The 16062-nt window shown below is 43.6% G+C and overlaps 5 protein-coding genes and 3 non-coding genes across 8 annotated transcripts; 7 read left to right on the forward strand and 1 right to left on the reverse strand.

The window, feature by feature from the left end:
- Window positions 1–495: 495 nt before the first annotated feature.
- On the forward strand, window positions 496–1782 carry RPN14 (Rpn14p; the record flags this gene model as incomplete). Its single annotated transcript, XM_022821496.1, has 1 exon — window positions 496–1782. The coding sequence occupies one exon, from the start codon at window positions 496–498 to the stop codon at window positions 1780–1782; it is 1287 nt and encodes a 428-aa protein (XP_022673971.1).
- A 336-nt stretch (window positions 1783–2118) lies between these two features.
- On the forward strand, window positions 2119–2889 carry COG7 (Golgi transport complex subunit COG7; the record flags this gene model as incomplete). The annotated part of the gene is made up of 1 exon (XM_022821507.1): window positions 2119–2889. One exon carries the CDS (start codon window positions 2119–2121, stop codon window positions 2887–2889), a length of 771 nt encoding a protein of 256 aa, XP_022673972.1.
- Window positions 2890–3201: 312 nt separating this feature from the next.
- Window positions 3202–7026, reverse strand: PMC1 (calcium-transporting ATPase PMC1; the record flags this gene model as incomplete). The annotated part of the gene is made up of 1 exon (XM_022821518.1): window positions 3202–7026. One exon carries the CDS (start codon window positions 7024–7026, stop codon window positions 3202–3204), a length of 3825 nt encoding a protein of 1274 aa, XP_022673973.1.
- Window positions 7027–8284: 1258 nt separating this feature from the next.
- SEN34 (tRNA splicing endonuclease subunit SEN34) lies at window positions 8285–8962 on the forward strand (the record flags this gene model as incomplete). Its single annotated transcript, XM_022821529.1, has 1 exon — window positions 8285–8962. The coding sequence occupies one exon, from the start codon at window positions 8285–8287 to the stop codon at window positions 8960–8962; it is 678 nt and encodes a 225-aa protein (XP_022673974.1).
- A 251-nt stretch (window positions 8963–9213) lies between these two features.
- Window positions 9214–9297, forward strand: KLMA_R112. The gene has a single exon. It is a non-coding gene; the product is annotated as a tRNA-Ser (tRNA).
- A 200-nt stretch (window positions 9298–9497) lies between these two features.
- On the forward strand, window positions 9498–9572 carry KLMA_R113. The gene has a single exon. It is a non-coding gene; the product is annotated as a tRNA-Ala (tRNA).
- A 3673-nt stretch (window positions 9573–13245) lies between these two features.
- Window positions 13246–15945, forward strand: PMA1 (H(+)-exporting P2-type ATPase PMA1; the record flags this gene model as incomplete). Its single annotated transcript, XM_022821540.1, has 1 exon — window positions 13246–15945. The coding sequence occupies one exon, from the start codon at window positions 13246–13248 to the stop codon at window positions 15943–15945; it is 2700 nt and encodes an 899-aa protein (XP_022673975.1).
- On the forward strand, window positions 13592–13773 carry KLMA_R114. The gene is made up of 2 exons: window positions 13592–13626; window positions 13713–13773. It is a non-coding gene; the product is annotated as a tRNA-Pro (tRNA).
- Window positions 15946–16062: the final 117 nt, after the last annotated feature.

Consider the following 16062-nt stretch of genomic DNA (forward strand, 5'->3'; position numbering starts at 1 on the left):
TATACAGTAAAAAACGCACGTTTTCGAGTGGATCCTGTCTTTTTCACAAATCAGTAACTTTTCAATGTTACTCAGCTAGATTCTACTGATAAAACAAAGCTCCTATAGCCCTTTTAAACGAATACTTCTTGCAAGTTTACTCAAGTTTACTGAAGTTTACTTACAAATAATGTGTCTCCTAACTGTTTTTCCTATTATAACACGAAAACGAAAATAAAATAAAATAAAATAAAATAATAAAAAAAATTGCTTTCGTGTTTACGCGTTTCTGGTCACGTGGACGTTTGAGATCACGTGGTTTTGAAATATCTGGATATTCATCATGTCTGCTCCAGTAGTATTAAGTAAGTAAGTAAGTAAGTAAGTAAGTAAGTAACCTTTATATGATTTATATACATCAACAAGCCGCTAAAGAGTTTGTGTCACTTAGTAGTTGGTGCAGCCATATATATTAGAGGTAGAGACGGGTTTTTTTTTATTGTTGGCAGTTGCAAGATGAAGGTTGATGAGTGGACTATTACTAGTGAATTCGATGATATTGTACAGGATGTGAAAGAGGAAAAGGTTGAGAGTGATAAGATATGGGTGAGTAAGTATGGTCATGGGGAATCTGGTGATTGTAATTTGGATTTAGAATTTGAAGTAAAATTGGACAAGAGAAACGAGGTTAGTTTTGGGAAGAGTGTTTGTCAAGGGAATGAGTACTCGGTTGTGAGGGCTCAGTCGAATATATATGAGGTAGTAGTAGCGAATGGGACAGAGAGTGGTCCAGGTAGTAGTGTTGTGGCTAGGTTTCAGAATTTCAAGCGGAAATGCGAATTCCAGAAGGGTCATTCGCCTGACTTGACTAGTGTGGATATTACCAACGTTTTTGATCCAGAAGAGCGAGTGGTTTGTGCCGATTCTGAGGGAAGCATATATGTGCTTCGAGGGAGTCGCAATGGCCCAATGGAGGAGAAGTTTAGGATAGAGCAGGGGCACGCAAGTCATGTTAGCAAGGTTCGATTTTTCCCCAATGGACACGGGTTTTTGAGCAGTGGTATAGACATGAGGCTTAAGATATGGGACGCCAACAACGGTACTGAGTTAAGGACGTTTGTTGGGCATACGCGGCCAGTTAATGATTTTGCCATGGTAGATAGGGGCCGTAATTTTGTGTCTGGCAGTTCGGATGGTTGCCTCAAGCTTTGGGAGTGTTCCACTGCTAGTTGCGTGTTCTCGATGGGCTCGGATGCTGGTGATGGTATCAATTGTGTAGCTTTGTCCAACTACACGGCCAGTGCATCATCGTCGTTATCGATAGATAGGACAAATGAATATAATACAGAGGGGAAGGCTGTATTTTCGGGACATGATTCTGGTGCTATCACGTTCCATGATCTCTACAATAGAAAGAAAGTGCTTGAGATACCATCGGTTAATGGGTCGAGTTGCGTGACGTTGGCTCAATCAAGCAGTGGGGACAACAGTCATTATTTGTGGGCTGGTCACTCTGATGGCAGCATTTACTCATGGGATACTCGTAACACTTCTGAGCCCATAGACCACTTAGAAGTAAATAGCGGAGTTCCAATCACGAAGATCTTCCTTGCAAATAATTTATTGCACGTTTCCAGTGGCATACAATACTTTTTCAGTTTGCCTGTGGTTGATGGCGAATTCAAGACTGGTAAGCTTGTCAATTTCATCAGGCCTTACGAAGATATAACCGATTTCTGCATAAATGAGTCTTACCAAGATCTGTGGTGCGTAGGCAACAACGGCACTATGTTGAAATTCTAACCGATATTTGATTTCGGTATGTAGATTTATATATATATAAATATATATAAATTAAAAACGTAATATACGAGCTAATAGTTTGCCGAAGGGCAAGCGACTCCATCCAGGTATCAAACGTATCCGTTTTCCATTTTTTAAATTTGACTTACTACTACTGACTAGCCTTATAATGTCAGTAAATATTGAAATATACGTATGAAAAATATCTTTGAAAAGATCCAAACGATCTACAATTATTATACATACATATATATATGCAACTAATACTACAATTAGCGAAAGGTGTCTACGATACGTTCGAATGGAAAAGACTGACGGTCCTGTAAGATTATAATCATGAGTGGTAGTGCGAATACCAGTACGAAAACATCCAATTCCAATGATGCCTTGCTAAATATGTTCTTTGATGAAGACTTTGTTCCCCAAGCTTATGTGGACATACTATTATCATCGTTTCAGATAAACCAGTTGGACGAAATCAAGACTACAAGCTCTAGTCTGCTCTCGAGAATGGATTTTTACAGTGGCCATGTTACTAGAGAGCTAGAATCTACCATTCATAGGCTTGAAAAACCAGCAGAACTTATACTTTACACTCCAAGTACAGACCAAAAGGGCACTACAAAGTTGGAGTACTATTTGGACACGTTGGCTAACAGTGTTAGTTTACTAGAGGCCGATGTTAAGAATATAGAAGAACAATTGGAAGCATTGAATGTCAAATATGAATCCAGTAATTCCGTCACAGAAACCCTATCTAAACTCATGCTAGCCAAAAATTCTTTGCTAAAGGTAAAAAGATCATTTGATACTTTGAAGACTATAATGGAGATATCTATACAGGATGATCAAGAAAAGTTGCAACATATAACTGTGGAGGAATTCAATCTTGCGCTCGCAACTTTACAAGAGACGATTACTAGTACATTGGCTAAGCCAGTGAAAGAACCTACCGAGTTATTACGGAAGATAGGGGACTTTATAGAGTTGAAACAAATGCTTAAGGGACTCCCCAAATTCTATGTGCCTTATTCAGAGTTTGCACAAGCTATTCAAAAAGAAAGGGATGCATATTTGAATAGCATACAATCTGCGGATGAATTGTAAATGTAATATTTGGTGAACGGATAATAAAAGTAAAAGTAAAAGTAAAAGTAAAAGTAGAATAAATAAAGGATTATCAATAATGTATTAGTTAAAATCTCTATAAAACAAAGCGTTGCACAATCCAGTTGTTTTTCTCAGTGGTATTGTATACAATAAACAGAATATGATAATATTTACATGGACATCAACCCTCCATTTGTAATTATGAATCGGCATATTCCTAGGTAATCTTCTTCTTTTTTTTACTCTTTTGTTAGTTTTTAGAAACGTCTGTGTGCATATATATATAGTCCAGGCCCAGCTCAGCTCAGCTCAGTCTGTAGTTTTTTCCTCTTTAGTAGAATCACTCTTATGGGCATCCGTAATATGAGAAAATCCACCGACTGCGCCTCCCACAAGGGTAGGCACCATAGTTACCGAAGCAATTAATGAGTGGTCATCATCGGATTCGTTATCCTCTTCGGTAGAATTTCTCCATCTCTTGATAACAGAGAATGGATTGAACTTGGAAGATTCCGAGCTGTGTGGATGTTCCTTGTGAGTTAGCATTTCAGACTTGGCACGTCTAAAAGCGCTTGTTTCAACAAGACCTTGTTCATCACTGTGGTCTACCAAAAGCGAAGCTTCTTCATCTTCTTCGTGGTCATCTCTCTTCTTGTTCTTGTTTCTGTTAAAGATGAACTCAAGACCAATAACGTAAAGGATTGGACGAACAATTCTTCTTGGGTAGATAGCTAGAGCCCATTCGTCTGGACATGCTCTTATAAATGCACCTGCAGGTAGAGATAAGAGACCACAAATGATAGCCGTAGCCCACATTGCAGGTGTTTGTCTGGCAATAGAGAAAGCTGCACCACCAACAAACATAATCAAAATTTGGAAAGCACCAATTAGAACTGCAATGGCCAAGAAATAATAGTTTCTGAACAAGTGTTGGAAGAAGTTCAAATTGTTAGCAGTTAATCTTTCTCTGAATGATTTAATACCGTCTGCCTCATCGAGCTTTCTGGTCACAATCAACTTGAAGAATTGTAGCCACACAAATGTGTTAAATGTCATGGCGTCTAATTGTTCTTGTTGATGGCCAGTAATCTTATCGTGATGAGGGAAGAAAATATGTTTACCACGGAAATGCAAGACAAACGTAACAGTAAGTTGTAAAGTGGCTTGACCCAAAATCATCTTCCAAGTAGACACAGCAATCAATGGAGCATCTCTACCTTTTGGTTTTCTGTCCAAGATAAATTCATCTGGTTTATCTGTAGCAAGAGCTAAAGCGGCCAAAGTATCCATAATCAAGTTAACCCATAGCAACTGCACTGCAGTCAACACGGAAGCTTCTTCAGAAGAAGCAACAGCAGAAACAAAAGTCAAGATAACAGCAGTAATGTTAACGGTAAGTTGGAATTGGATAAACTTCTTGATCGAGACGGCAACACATCTACCCCATTTGATGGCATTGACAATAGCTGAGAAGTCATCGGTCATCAAGATGATATCGGAAGCTTCTCTGGCAACTTCAGTACCAGCAATACCCATGGAGAAACCAACATCTGCTAACTTCAAAGCTGGGGCATCGTTGGTACCATCACCAGTAACAGCAACAACCTCACCCATCTTCTTCAAAGTTTCCACCAATATTCTCTTATCCTCTGGTGATGATCTAGCCAAGACCCTTAGTTTTGGAACAACACGCAACATCTTCTTGTAAGGCATTTTCCGGAACTCTGGACCTTCCATGGCACATTCTGGATCGTTGAATTCTTCTTCTGAAAGAATGCTACAGTTTCTGGAAATGGCTCTTGCAGTCAAAATATTATCACCGGTAACCATACGGACAGTAACACCGGCTCTTTGACACTGTTCAACAGATTCTTTTACACCAGCACGTAGAGGATCTTGGAGCGCAACCATCGCGTCAAGAACAAATCCGTCCTTTTCTGGAGAGTTACGGTCTACCTTCACACCTGTGACAATTTCCGGAGTGGCCAAAGTTGGATCGACGCTATCTGTGAATTCCTTTGGAGGCCATTGCGTAAAGTCTTTGTGAGCCAAAGAGATCGTTCTAAGGGCTTGGGAAGCCATGTCTTGGATACGCTTACCACACTCGTCAAAAACAGCTTGAGTCATAGGAGTAACAGAGTTGTCCGAGTTTCTCTTCTGAGAACACTGCTTCAATAAGATTTCAGCAGCACCTTTAACGTAAAGTCTGTAACCCGCGTTGTCCTTTAATCTTGCTGCAATGGCACCCCATTTCCTTGAACTTTCGAATGGAATAATTTGAACCACTTCTTCCACGCCTAGGGATTCTGGATGGTCTCTCAAATTGTGCAAGTCCGACATACCCAAAGATTTCTTCGCAAGACTCAACAATGCAGTTTCGGTCTTTGAACCAATAAATGGTTCGCTAACTTCTTTCAAAGCATTATCTATCAACTCCTGGGCCCTGTTGTTACGACTCCATGGGAATCTTCTCTTGCGGCTCTTGTGGTAAGGGTTCTCAGTGACTTCCTGGTCGCCGTTGTCCTTATTTTGCTTGTTTTCGAAAGCAGTAGAGTTCAAAGATATGTTAGTCAAGAGATCGTTCAGAACAGCTGCGTTGCAATCATTCTGGAACACTGCATCCGATGCGACTTCTTTGTTTTCTGCGTTAACAGTGTCGTCGAAGGTGGTATCACCAATGTAACCCTTGACGACGGTCATCTTGTTTTCCGTCAACGTACCTGTCTTATCCGAGCAAACTGCAGTTGCCGAACCCATTGTCTCACAAGCACGTAGCACTCTAACCAAGTTACCGTCTTTTGTCATTCTAGTTGTTGCGAACGCCAAGGCCAATGTAACGGCAAGCGGTAGACCTTCCGGCACAGCAACCACAATCACAGTAACCGCGGTAATGAAAATATGCATAAACTTGGTACCCTTTTGCGCGGGCGACAAGTCGCTATATTTTTTCCCACTGGGCAAGTATGTCAAGAATCTGATGAAAAGCACAATAAACAAAAGGAGAGCGGCCATGGACCCGTAAATCGAGACGTTGTCCGCCAAATTGGACAATCTTTCCTGCAACGGGGTGGACTCCGATTCCACGTTCAACGCCATCATGGTTCTCCCATGCACAGAGTTGACACCAACGGCGGTGATAACAGCGTGTCCGAGCCCGGACAAAAGCTTTGAGCCCGAAATGAGGAGCGGGTCTGGGATCCTGTCGCCCTCGTAACGGTTACCAACGTCGAGCGAGGGGTCCACGTCAAATATCTCGTTGTACTTCTCCAAAGCTGGCTTCAAGGCCACCTTCTTGATCGTGTCCGACTCACCCGTCAACGCTGACTCATCGCACTCGCACGTCCCGGAAATCAAGATCGCATCAGCAGGCACCACATCACCAGTCTGCAACGACACAATATCACCAACCAACAAGTCGTGGATCGAGATGAGATGCTCGTCCCCGTTCCGTATTACCACCACTTCTCTATCGTCCTTCTTCTTGTTCAACTTGGCAAACTGCATCTCCTTCTGATAATCGTTCACAGCTCCAACCAACACCACCACAACAACAGCAATCATAATGGCCACACCTTCGACCCACTCCACCTTGACCTTCTTGTTCCCCTCGGCATCGTACTCAGCTGGCTGACCTAGCGTCTCGTACAACCCAAGCGCAAACGAAATCACCGCAGCAACCGTAAGCAAAATCATCGTCTTATCGTTGAACGCTTCCCACGCGAGCCGTAGAAATGACTTCCCCTTACGCGTAGGAAGCCTGTTCAACCCATATACCTGTGTCCTCTCGAGACCCTCGATATCCTCATCCTGGATCGTGAGCCCCTTATCCTTATCGGTCTGCAAATATGCGTACAAGTTCTCCTCCTTGTTGTCAAATATATTATTAAAAGCACTCAAAGATTTGGGATCGTGCAACTCCCCAAGCTGCGACGTCGTCAGCTTGAAACTCGACCGGTTATTCACCCGACTCACAGACATCATAGTCGCCTGAGTCCCTCTATGAACCAACTCTCCAGGACTCCCTCCGCCTGAACTACTCTCATCCCCATCCCCCGGAATAGCCGCCGCCGCCATTCCTCTTCTATTCTCTGCAGAATCCGCTGCTAGCGCATCCTGGCGAAGCTTCTCACTCATTTCCGGTGTATGTTTATGAACCTATCAATACCTATTTCAACAAAACACCTTGAATTAACCGCTCAGCTGCCGCCCCCTTTGTTTATCCACTATCCTGACTAAAAAGGCGGTATTCCAAAATATTTGGGCTCTTCTCCTTATATACTAAAAAAACAAAATCAGTAAAACAAATAAAAAAAAAAAAGAATCCCAAGGGCCAAACAAAAACTACATATCTAAAACAAGTTAAGCAAGCCCGAAACGACCATGGCCATGGCTATGGCCATGACCATCACCATGACCATCATTTACCCAGCATGGAAGGGAGACGAAAACGTAACCGAGTGCTAGTAATATTGTAGACTAATCGGGTAGTCAATTGGAATGGAATGGGCTCTTGCGTTGACACATTTTTTTCTGACTACTTACTACTTACTGACTACTTGCTTGCTTGCTTGCTTGCTACTATCGCAATTCGCGAAACGATACGATACGATACGTATTGTGTATTGTGTACTACTAGTAGTACCACCGGCGAACCCTGAGGGCTGGAACCCAGAGCGTAGGGGTCTTCCAGTGGAATGTAATTTGTGTAGATGTGGATGTAAATGTGGATGTAAATGTGTCTTGCAAGACACATTCCGCTAGGCTCGCGCTTGCAAAACGAAATCGAAATCGAGGCTGAGCTTTTTTTCCCAGAACAAGTCGCTTGGGAATTAATTATTCTTTATCTATAGATAATGCTGCTGCCACTGCTGCTGCCACTGCTGGAGTTCGCACATCAGCCGGTCGTCGCGGACTGATCAAAGGGTTCACGCGCGCAGACGATAGGGCAGACGCACGGGCTGTGCTGTCTGCCAGTAAGTAAATAATTTTTCCAGTGTGTTTTTCCCTGACGCCATAGCTACTAAGCCACCTTTTTCGCCAGAGCCATGAAAAAAAAGTGGTAAATTTTTCTTGGATATAGATAACATAGAGAAGAGAAGAGGAAGAGAAGAGGAAGAGAAGAGTAAGCGAAGTAGTAGTGGGAAGCCGTGCGTGCGCATTGTTTACTCTTTACTTTACTGGGGCAAGCGCAATGTGTACTGGTAATAGTAATAGTAACAGTAATACCAGTGATAAGAAAGCGAAAATACACTTGGTAGGCTCCGAAGTGGCTTTAATTTTCGATGTGCAAGACATTGCTTTAGTGCGCGAGCATGGAGTGGTTGGAGTGTTGACTGGGACGCTAGCGGGTGCGCCGCAGCAGAACGTGTTTTTGGGTGTGCCGCTGCGACTCATGATGGAGGAGGCAGTGTGGCTGGTGGAGCAAGGGGTTGCGGCGATTGTTAGTGGGACCGGGGAAGGAGTGGCTGAGCGGCTAAGTGGTGTGCGGGCGGAACAGTGGGCGGAGTGGGAGCGAGGAGCGGCGCTGGAGCGGGGCGCGCAGCTTGCGTGGAAGCGGGAGCAGCTGGCGCAGAAGAAGCCGGAGCGCGCGGTGACTGAGCGCGACGAGGCGCTCATGCAGCAGTCGGTGTTTGTGCATACTAGGGACACGCCTAGGGCGGTCCCTAGCGGGGTGCCTAGGGATGCCGAGTCAACCGCCGAGTCGCCTGGATCGGCGGCTATAGACGTAACGGCGCTACTCAAGAGAGACAATAGGCTTCGGGCGAACTACGGGGTGTACAGATCGCTTAGGGCGAAGGGGTACGTTTTGTCGCCTGGTGCGCGGTTTGGTGGGCGGTACGTTGCTTACCCGGGCGACCCGCTACGGTACCACTCGCACCTTATAGTGCAGGAGGCGATGGACAAGAAGCAGGAGATTGATTTGTTGAGCATGGTGAATGGGGCTCGGCTTGGGACGAGTGTGAAGAAGACGTGGGTGCTTGCAGGCGTTGGGGCTGAGAAAGAAGAGGCTGGGGCCGAGGCTGAGCCTGAGACCGAGTTTTACTCTGTGGAATGGGCAGGGTTTGGATAGAGTGTGTAGTGTAGTGTTATGTCATGATATGTAAATGTAAAAATATGTAGATGTGAAAATATGTTGAAGGTAACGCTAGTATACTGCCCTTTTTTTTCAAGATCGATGTCCAAAGTGCTGCTTTGAGCATGGAAGTGAAAAAACAAAAAAAAAACATTAAAAGATACATTGGGTTGTTGGTACAATTCCCAGGTCATGGGACCCTGGGTACCTGTTGTGTACACGAGAGGATTGGTACTTTTCCAAGTACATGGCAACATGGCCGAGCGGTTAAGGCGAAAGATTAGAAATCTTTTGGGCTCTGCCCGCGCAGGTTCGAGTCCTGCTGTTGTCGTTATTTTTTGATGATTTTAAATATCAAATAAATTTTTTTTTTTCCCTTCCTAACTACTCACTCACACTGGGTCCTGTGAGTGCTGAATAGATAGATGATAATAAATAGCAACGGTCCCCTGACCTTCCCTGACCTTCCCTGACCTGTGATGACACACTCACTCCAACATAGTCCCCCTGTTTTCCAACAGCAACAAGAAATTGGGCAAATGGCGCAGTTGGTAGCGCGCATCCCTTGCAAGGATGAGGTCATCGGTTCGACTCCGGTTTTGTCCATAACTTTTTGTTTGTGTCGCCTCTTGCCCTTTCCTTACCCAAAGAGGGGAACATATGGAATGCACTGGTTGGCGCTTTTTTTTTTTTCGGTTCCTTGGACCAACGTGATCTCCTCGTTTCTTTTTCTACAGATGAAGATTATTGATATACACACACACAACACAACACGTCATCGTGCGGGAATTACATGGAAAAGGACCGCTATGGTTCAGCCCTTGCCTGGCTGCGTGTCTCCCACGCCCGAAAACACCTTTTCTCTCTCTCTCTCTGAGTTGGTGGGTGGGTGGTTGGTTGGTTTGGTGGCCAGTGGACTCGTCCACTGGCTCACCAGTCCACCAGTCCACCAGTCCACCAGTTCAAGAAAACCCTCATTCCTGACCGCCCCTGCGACCCCGTCTAGGCCTGCTGAGCGATAGCTGAGGGATTTTTCGTTTATCGATGCTCTCTGGCATTTGGGAATGGGAATGGATTTGGAAGGCTCCTGTCACGAGAGACGAAACCTCTGCCATGGCCAAAGCCAGAACAGAAAGAAAATCATATACTGTGGAAAGACAAGGAAGGAATTTCTGATAAGGCAGGCATAGGAGAATGCCTATTACAAGCATCCCGCGGGGCGAACCATTCCTAGGGCGGACTATTCCTACGTCGGAAATAACCTGAGAGATGATGCCCTTGCCAGAAGTTCCAGAGGTTCCGGAATGCGGACGTTTGCACTCCTTCCCCGGTTAAACTTTCACACACTAGCTCTAGCTGTAATTGTAGCTGTAATCGCAGTTGTAGTTGTCCACCCCGCACCTAATCCCAGCGGGAACATTCTTGCTGGCGGCCAGCACCCGCCAAGAGCCTCTGTCTAGAGCCTCGAGAAACAAACCAAACCAAACCAAACCAAACCAAACTTGAACTCAACTGGAAAAAAACAAAAACAATAACAAAAACTCAACAGCACACTAGTAGTACGCCTGCCCGGCGTATTGGGCTCTTGTTTTGGTTATTGACCAAATACGGCAATATTGCCAAATACAGTAAAAACGTGGGACGCGCGCAAGGTCCCCCCCAAGCGTAAATACTGGGCCTTCGCTCGCTTCTCCGTTGCGGCTGCGGCTGCGGCTACGGCTGCATCTACTCGTTTCTTTACACGCTCTTACGGAAAATACCACTTTCGGACATCCACTGCTACGGGACTACCCTGGCACGACAAAAACCCAAACAATTGCGTAATTGAAGTAAACAAAGAACAAAAAGCACTCACCGCCAGAAATCCCCGCAGCATGCCCGCATGGCCGTCTCCAACGGCTGAGTTCCCAGCAGTCGCCGTGGAGCGGCGACATACTAAAATAGCTCGAAATGAAAACAAATGGAAATATAGAACATACACTACTACTACCTTCCTCATGCGACCCCTAGGCATTCCCTGAGACAGTCTCTGCGCACTGCTCTAACACAGCGTATGTACGAAGAAGTGTGGCGGAACGAGCTCCACACACTGGCCCGCACACCCCCTGCGTAATCTGGATTCATTCTCTTTCTTTTTCCGCCTTTTCTTTCCCTTCTCCCCAGTACGCCCCGCACAGCACTCCCTACCCTCTCACCCATTCTCCTGTGTCTGTCCTCAGTTATCGAAGAACCAAAAAAAAAAAAAAAAACCAAAACCAAAATATCAAAAAAAAAAAAAAAAACATACACACACACTTCGGCGAGCTATGGCTGAACTAAACAATCAGGAGCGGTGGTGGTGTCTTGCCTTGTATACTGGTCATTGGACATTATTTTGGATTTGAGTGATTTTTGAATTTTTCAAATAAATTTTTTTTTTTCACACACAGAAGATGCGCAGAAAAGAGGGATTATAGTTATTGGTTATTAGTGGTGGTGGTGGTTATTTTTTTTTTTTTTTTTATTATTCTGATAACTAAGTGCTACTACATACTTACACCAGTACTAATGTTTGTAATTGTTCTAAATAGAGGCATGGGCTCGCAGGTATCTGACAGAAGCTCAATTGATTACGACAAGTAACTGAGGATCTAATATAAAAGGCGAACTAAATCTAGTTGTGGTTTTGTTCAGGTCTTTATCATTTTCTTAACTATTGTATATACTAGAAGTAACAATTCTTGTTGAAGTATTTCCCCCATCAAGCTAGTTCTTTGATAACTTTGACAGGTATGTGCGAAACAAGAGACTGTAGACGCAGCAATGTGGTGGAGACACCTCAATGCGGTGGTTGAACGTCTCAATTTACGACTTTAGTGGGAATGGCGTGAAGAGTTTAATAATTTTTATTATTATTATTTTGTTACTTTCTAATTTGAAGTAATTTGCGATGAGATGTGAATGGAGAGAAGAAGAAGAACAGGTGCACTGTAATACTGTATGGTATGGCCTACCACATGCAATAACAAAAAAAATTGAGCTTATTCTTGGCTCAACCTTTTTTGAGTGTGTGCGGCAGGTATAACCACATAGTATAATGGTCTATTCTATTCTTTTTTGGACCAGTACTAATACAGAAAAGAAGTCAATGGAAGAAATCTTAACGGAGTCAATCCAATTCGTATAGCTGTGATTGGCTAGCGAGTTGTTCCTGTTTTGCTTTCAAGTTCCACTGTTTCTGCTGTTGTTTCTCTCTTCGGAGTGAAAGGGGGATCCCGAGTGCGTTATTTTTACGATACCTTTTTTTTTCACTCGTGAATCGCACAGACGGGTCCGCAGACAGTTTCTGTTTTTCTGTTTTAATTTTTTTTTTCAATACTTACGAAAGAGAAGATCAGACTATCGTTACCCGGACTCGGTTCATAGACCTTTTCGGTATTTTTTTGTTTACGTTCTTGCAGGATGCATCCTGAAAAAGGAAAATCTGGCAAATTTTATGTTTACGAAATGCCTAATTGGGATAGTCCGTTTCCAAATTCACACACGGACTGCATAAAAATGTGAGCTGATGATGTAGAGAACAATCGTACCGCAAACAGGGGTGACTGCCTCAGTACCTACTACTATTGCTTACGAGTAGCTCTCTCCGTTTCCAGTGCACTGTGGTACCGTGCGGTCTGAGATTTTGTTGTTGATATTTTTTTCTATGACGCTCCACTTTGGCCCGTTTTAAACGAGAGTACCCTGTTATTTGTAATATGGTCTCGAATGTTAGTGGCACAGAAGTGGACGTAGTAGAGGGATGCCTTGACTAACGAAACTAAGTCAGTCCAACGGTCTTCTTCTTCTTTTTCTTTCTAGTAGAGATGCCCAATGCAGAATCCCGGAGTCCTCTCCCATCTCATCATATCATCGCTCATTGCTCGCCCCTACTTTCTTTCCCGACCTTATACATATATAAGGAAAAGATTAAAGCCCTTTAATCAATCGGTGTGAAGTTGGGAGAGATAGTAATATATTAAACTTGAAGCCCGTCGTTCCTGTTCCCCTTTTAAGAATATTTTAACTAACAAATCTTTTATTCTCTCTTAACTATACTGAGGAAATATTTGATTCGTTTTTCTTTTCTCTTTTTATTTTATTTCTTGGTGCTTCGAACAGTAATACCGTTTTCCCTTTAGGTAAAAAGAGGTATAGTAACAACAGAAGCAACTCAAGAGATTCAAAAGGAGAAGACTACGAATTTATCTTATATTCCGTTGATATAGTTAACTGTGTGAAACTGTTTTTTTTTGTTCAGAATGTCAGCTGCCACTGAACCAACTAAGGAAAAGCCTGTTAAAGCCCAGGACTCCGATGATGAAGATGAAGATATCGATCAATTGATCGAAGACTTGCAATCTCATCACGGATTAGACGATGACAGTGATGACGATGGTCATCACGCCGCTGGTACTGCTAGACCAGTTCCAGAAGAACTATTACAAACTGACCCATCTTACGGTTTGACTTCTGACGAAGTTGCCAAGAGAAGAAAGAAGTACGGTTTGAACCAAATGTCTGAAGAAGTTGAAAACTTGCTTGTCAAGTTCTTGATGTTCTTCATCGGTCCAATTCAATTCGTTATGGAAGCCGCTGCTGTTTTGGCTGCTGGTTTGGAAGATTGGGTCGATTTCGGTGTTATCTGTGGTTTATTGTTTTTGAACGCTGGTGTTGGTTTCATCCAAGAATACCAAGCCGGTTCCATTGTCGAAGAATTGAAGAAGACTTTGGCCAACACTGCTGTTGTTATCAGAGACGGTAACTTGGTTGAAATCCCAGCCAACGAAGTTGTCCCAGGTGATATCTTGCAATTGGAAGATGGTGTTGTTATCCCAGCCGATGGTCGTTTGGTTACCGAAGACTGTTTCGTCCAAATCGATCAATCTGCTATCACTGGTGAATCTTTGGCCGTCGACAAGAGATACGGTGACTCCACTTTCTCTTCTTCTACTGTTAAGAGAGGTGAAGCTTTCATGATTGTTACTGCTACTGGTGACTCTACTTTCGTCGGTAGAGCTGCTGCTTTGGTTAACAAGGCTTCCGGTGGTACTGGTCACTTCACTGAAGTTTTGAACGGTATCGGTACTATTTTGTTGATTTTGGTTATTGTCACTTTGTTGTTGGTCTGGGTTGCTTCCTTCTACAGAACCAACAAGATTGTCAGAATCTTGAGATACACTTTGGCCATCACCATTGTTGGTGTCCCAGTTGGTTTGCCAGCTGTCGTTACCACCACCATGGCTGTCGGTGCTGCTTACTTGGCTAAGAAGCAAGCTATTGTTCAAAAGCTATCTGCTATTGAATCTTTGGCTGGTGTCGAAATCTTGTGTTCCGACAAGACCGGTACTTTGACCAAGAACAAGTTGTCTTTGCACGAACCATACACTGTTGAAGGTGTTGACCCAGATGACTTGATGTTGACTGCTTGTTTGGCTGCTTCTAGAAAGAAGAAGGGTTTGGATGCTATTGACAAGGCCTTCTTGAAGTCTTTGATTAACTACCCAAGAGCTAAGGCTGCTTTGACTAAGTACAAGTTGTTGGAATTCCACCCATTCGACCCTGTCTCTAAGAAGGTTACCGCTATTGTTGAATCCCCAGAAGGTGAAAGAATCATCTGTGTTAAGGGTGCTCCATTGTTCGTTTTGAAGACTGTTGAAGAAGAACATCCAATTCCAGAAGATGTCCGTGAAAACTACGAAAACAAGGTTGCTGAATTGGCTTCCAGAGGTTTCAGAGCTTTGGGTGTCGCTAGAAAGAGAGGTGAAGGTCACTGGGAAATCTTGGGTGTTATGCCATGTATGGATCCTCCAAGAGATGACACTGCTCAAACTGTTAACGAAGCTAAGCACTTGGGTTTGAGAGTTAAGATGTTAACTGGTGACGCTGTCGGTATTGCTAAGGAAACTTGTAGACAATTGGGTTTGGGTACCAACATTTACAACGCTGAAAGACTAGGTCTAGGTGGTGGTGGTGACATGCCAGGTTCTGAATTGGCTGACTTTGTTGAAAACGCTGATGGTTTCGCTGAAGTTTTCCCACAACACAAGTACAATGTCGTTGAAATCTTGCAACAAAGAGGTTACTTGGTTGCTATGACTGGTGATGGTGTTAACGATGCTCCTTCTTTGAAGAAGGCTGATACTGGTATTGCTGTCGAAGGTGCTACTGATGCTGCTAGATCTGCTGCTGATATCGTTTTCTTGGCTCCAGGTTTGTCTGCTATTATTGATGCTTTGAAGACCTCTAGACAAATTTTCCACAGAATGTACTCATACGTCGTTTACCGTATCGCTTTGTCCTTGCATTTGGAAATTTTCTTGGGTCTATGGATTGCTATCTTGAACCAATCTCTAAACATTGACTTGGTTGTTTTCATTGCTATTTTCGCTGATGTTGCTACCTTGGCTATTGCTTACGACAACGCTCCATACTCTCCAAAGCCAGTTAAGTGGAACTTGAGAAGACTATGGGGTATGTCCGTCATTTTGGGTATAATTTTGGCTATCGGTACTTGGATTACCTTGACCTCTATGTTCGTTCCAAAGGGTGGTATCATCCAAAACTTCGGTTCTATTGACGGTGTTTTGTTCTTGCAAATCTCCTTGACCGAAAACTGGTTGATTTTCATCACTAGAGCTGCTGGTCCATTCTGGTCTTCCATCCCATCTTGGCAATTATCTGGTGCCGTTCTAGCTGTTGACGTCATCGCCACCATGTTCACCTTGTTCGGCTGGTGGTCTCAAAACTGGAACGACATCGTTACTGTCGTTAGAGTCTGGATTTTCTCTTTCGGTGTCTTCTGTGTCATGGGTGGTGCTTACTACATGATGTCCGAATCTGAAGCCTTTGACAGATTCATGAACGGTAAGTCCTCTAAGGAAAGACCATCTGGTAGATCTGTTGAAGATTTCCTAATGGCCATGCAAAGAGTCTCCACTCAACACGAAAAGGAAAACTAAATTAGCTCAGAAGGACATTAGTAGGAAGCAAGAATTCACTACATCAACAGAAGTTCATTATGATAACTTCTTTTTAATTTTAGATATCCATATTATCTCGGAAGATTATTACAACAA

This window comes from Kluyveromyces marxianus, chromosome 1 (genome assembly GCF_001417885.1).
Source record: "Kluyveromyces marxianus DMKU3-1042 DNA, complete genome, chromosome 1".
Classification (NCBI taxonomy): Eukaryota; Fungi; Ascomycota; class Saccharomycetes; order Saccharomycetales; family Saccharomycetaceae; genus Kluyveromyces; species Kluyveromyces marxianus.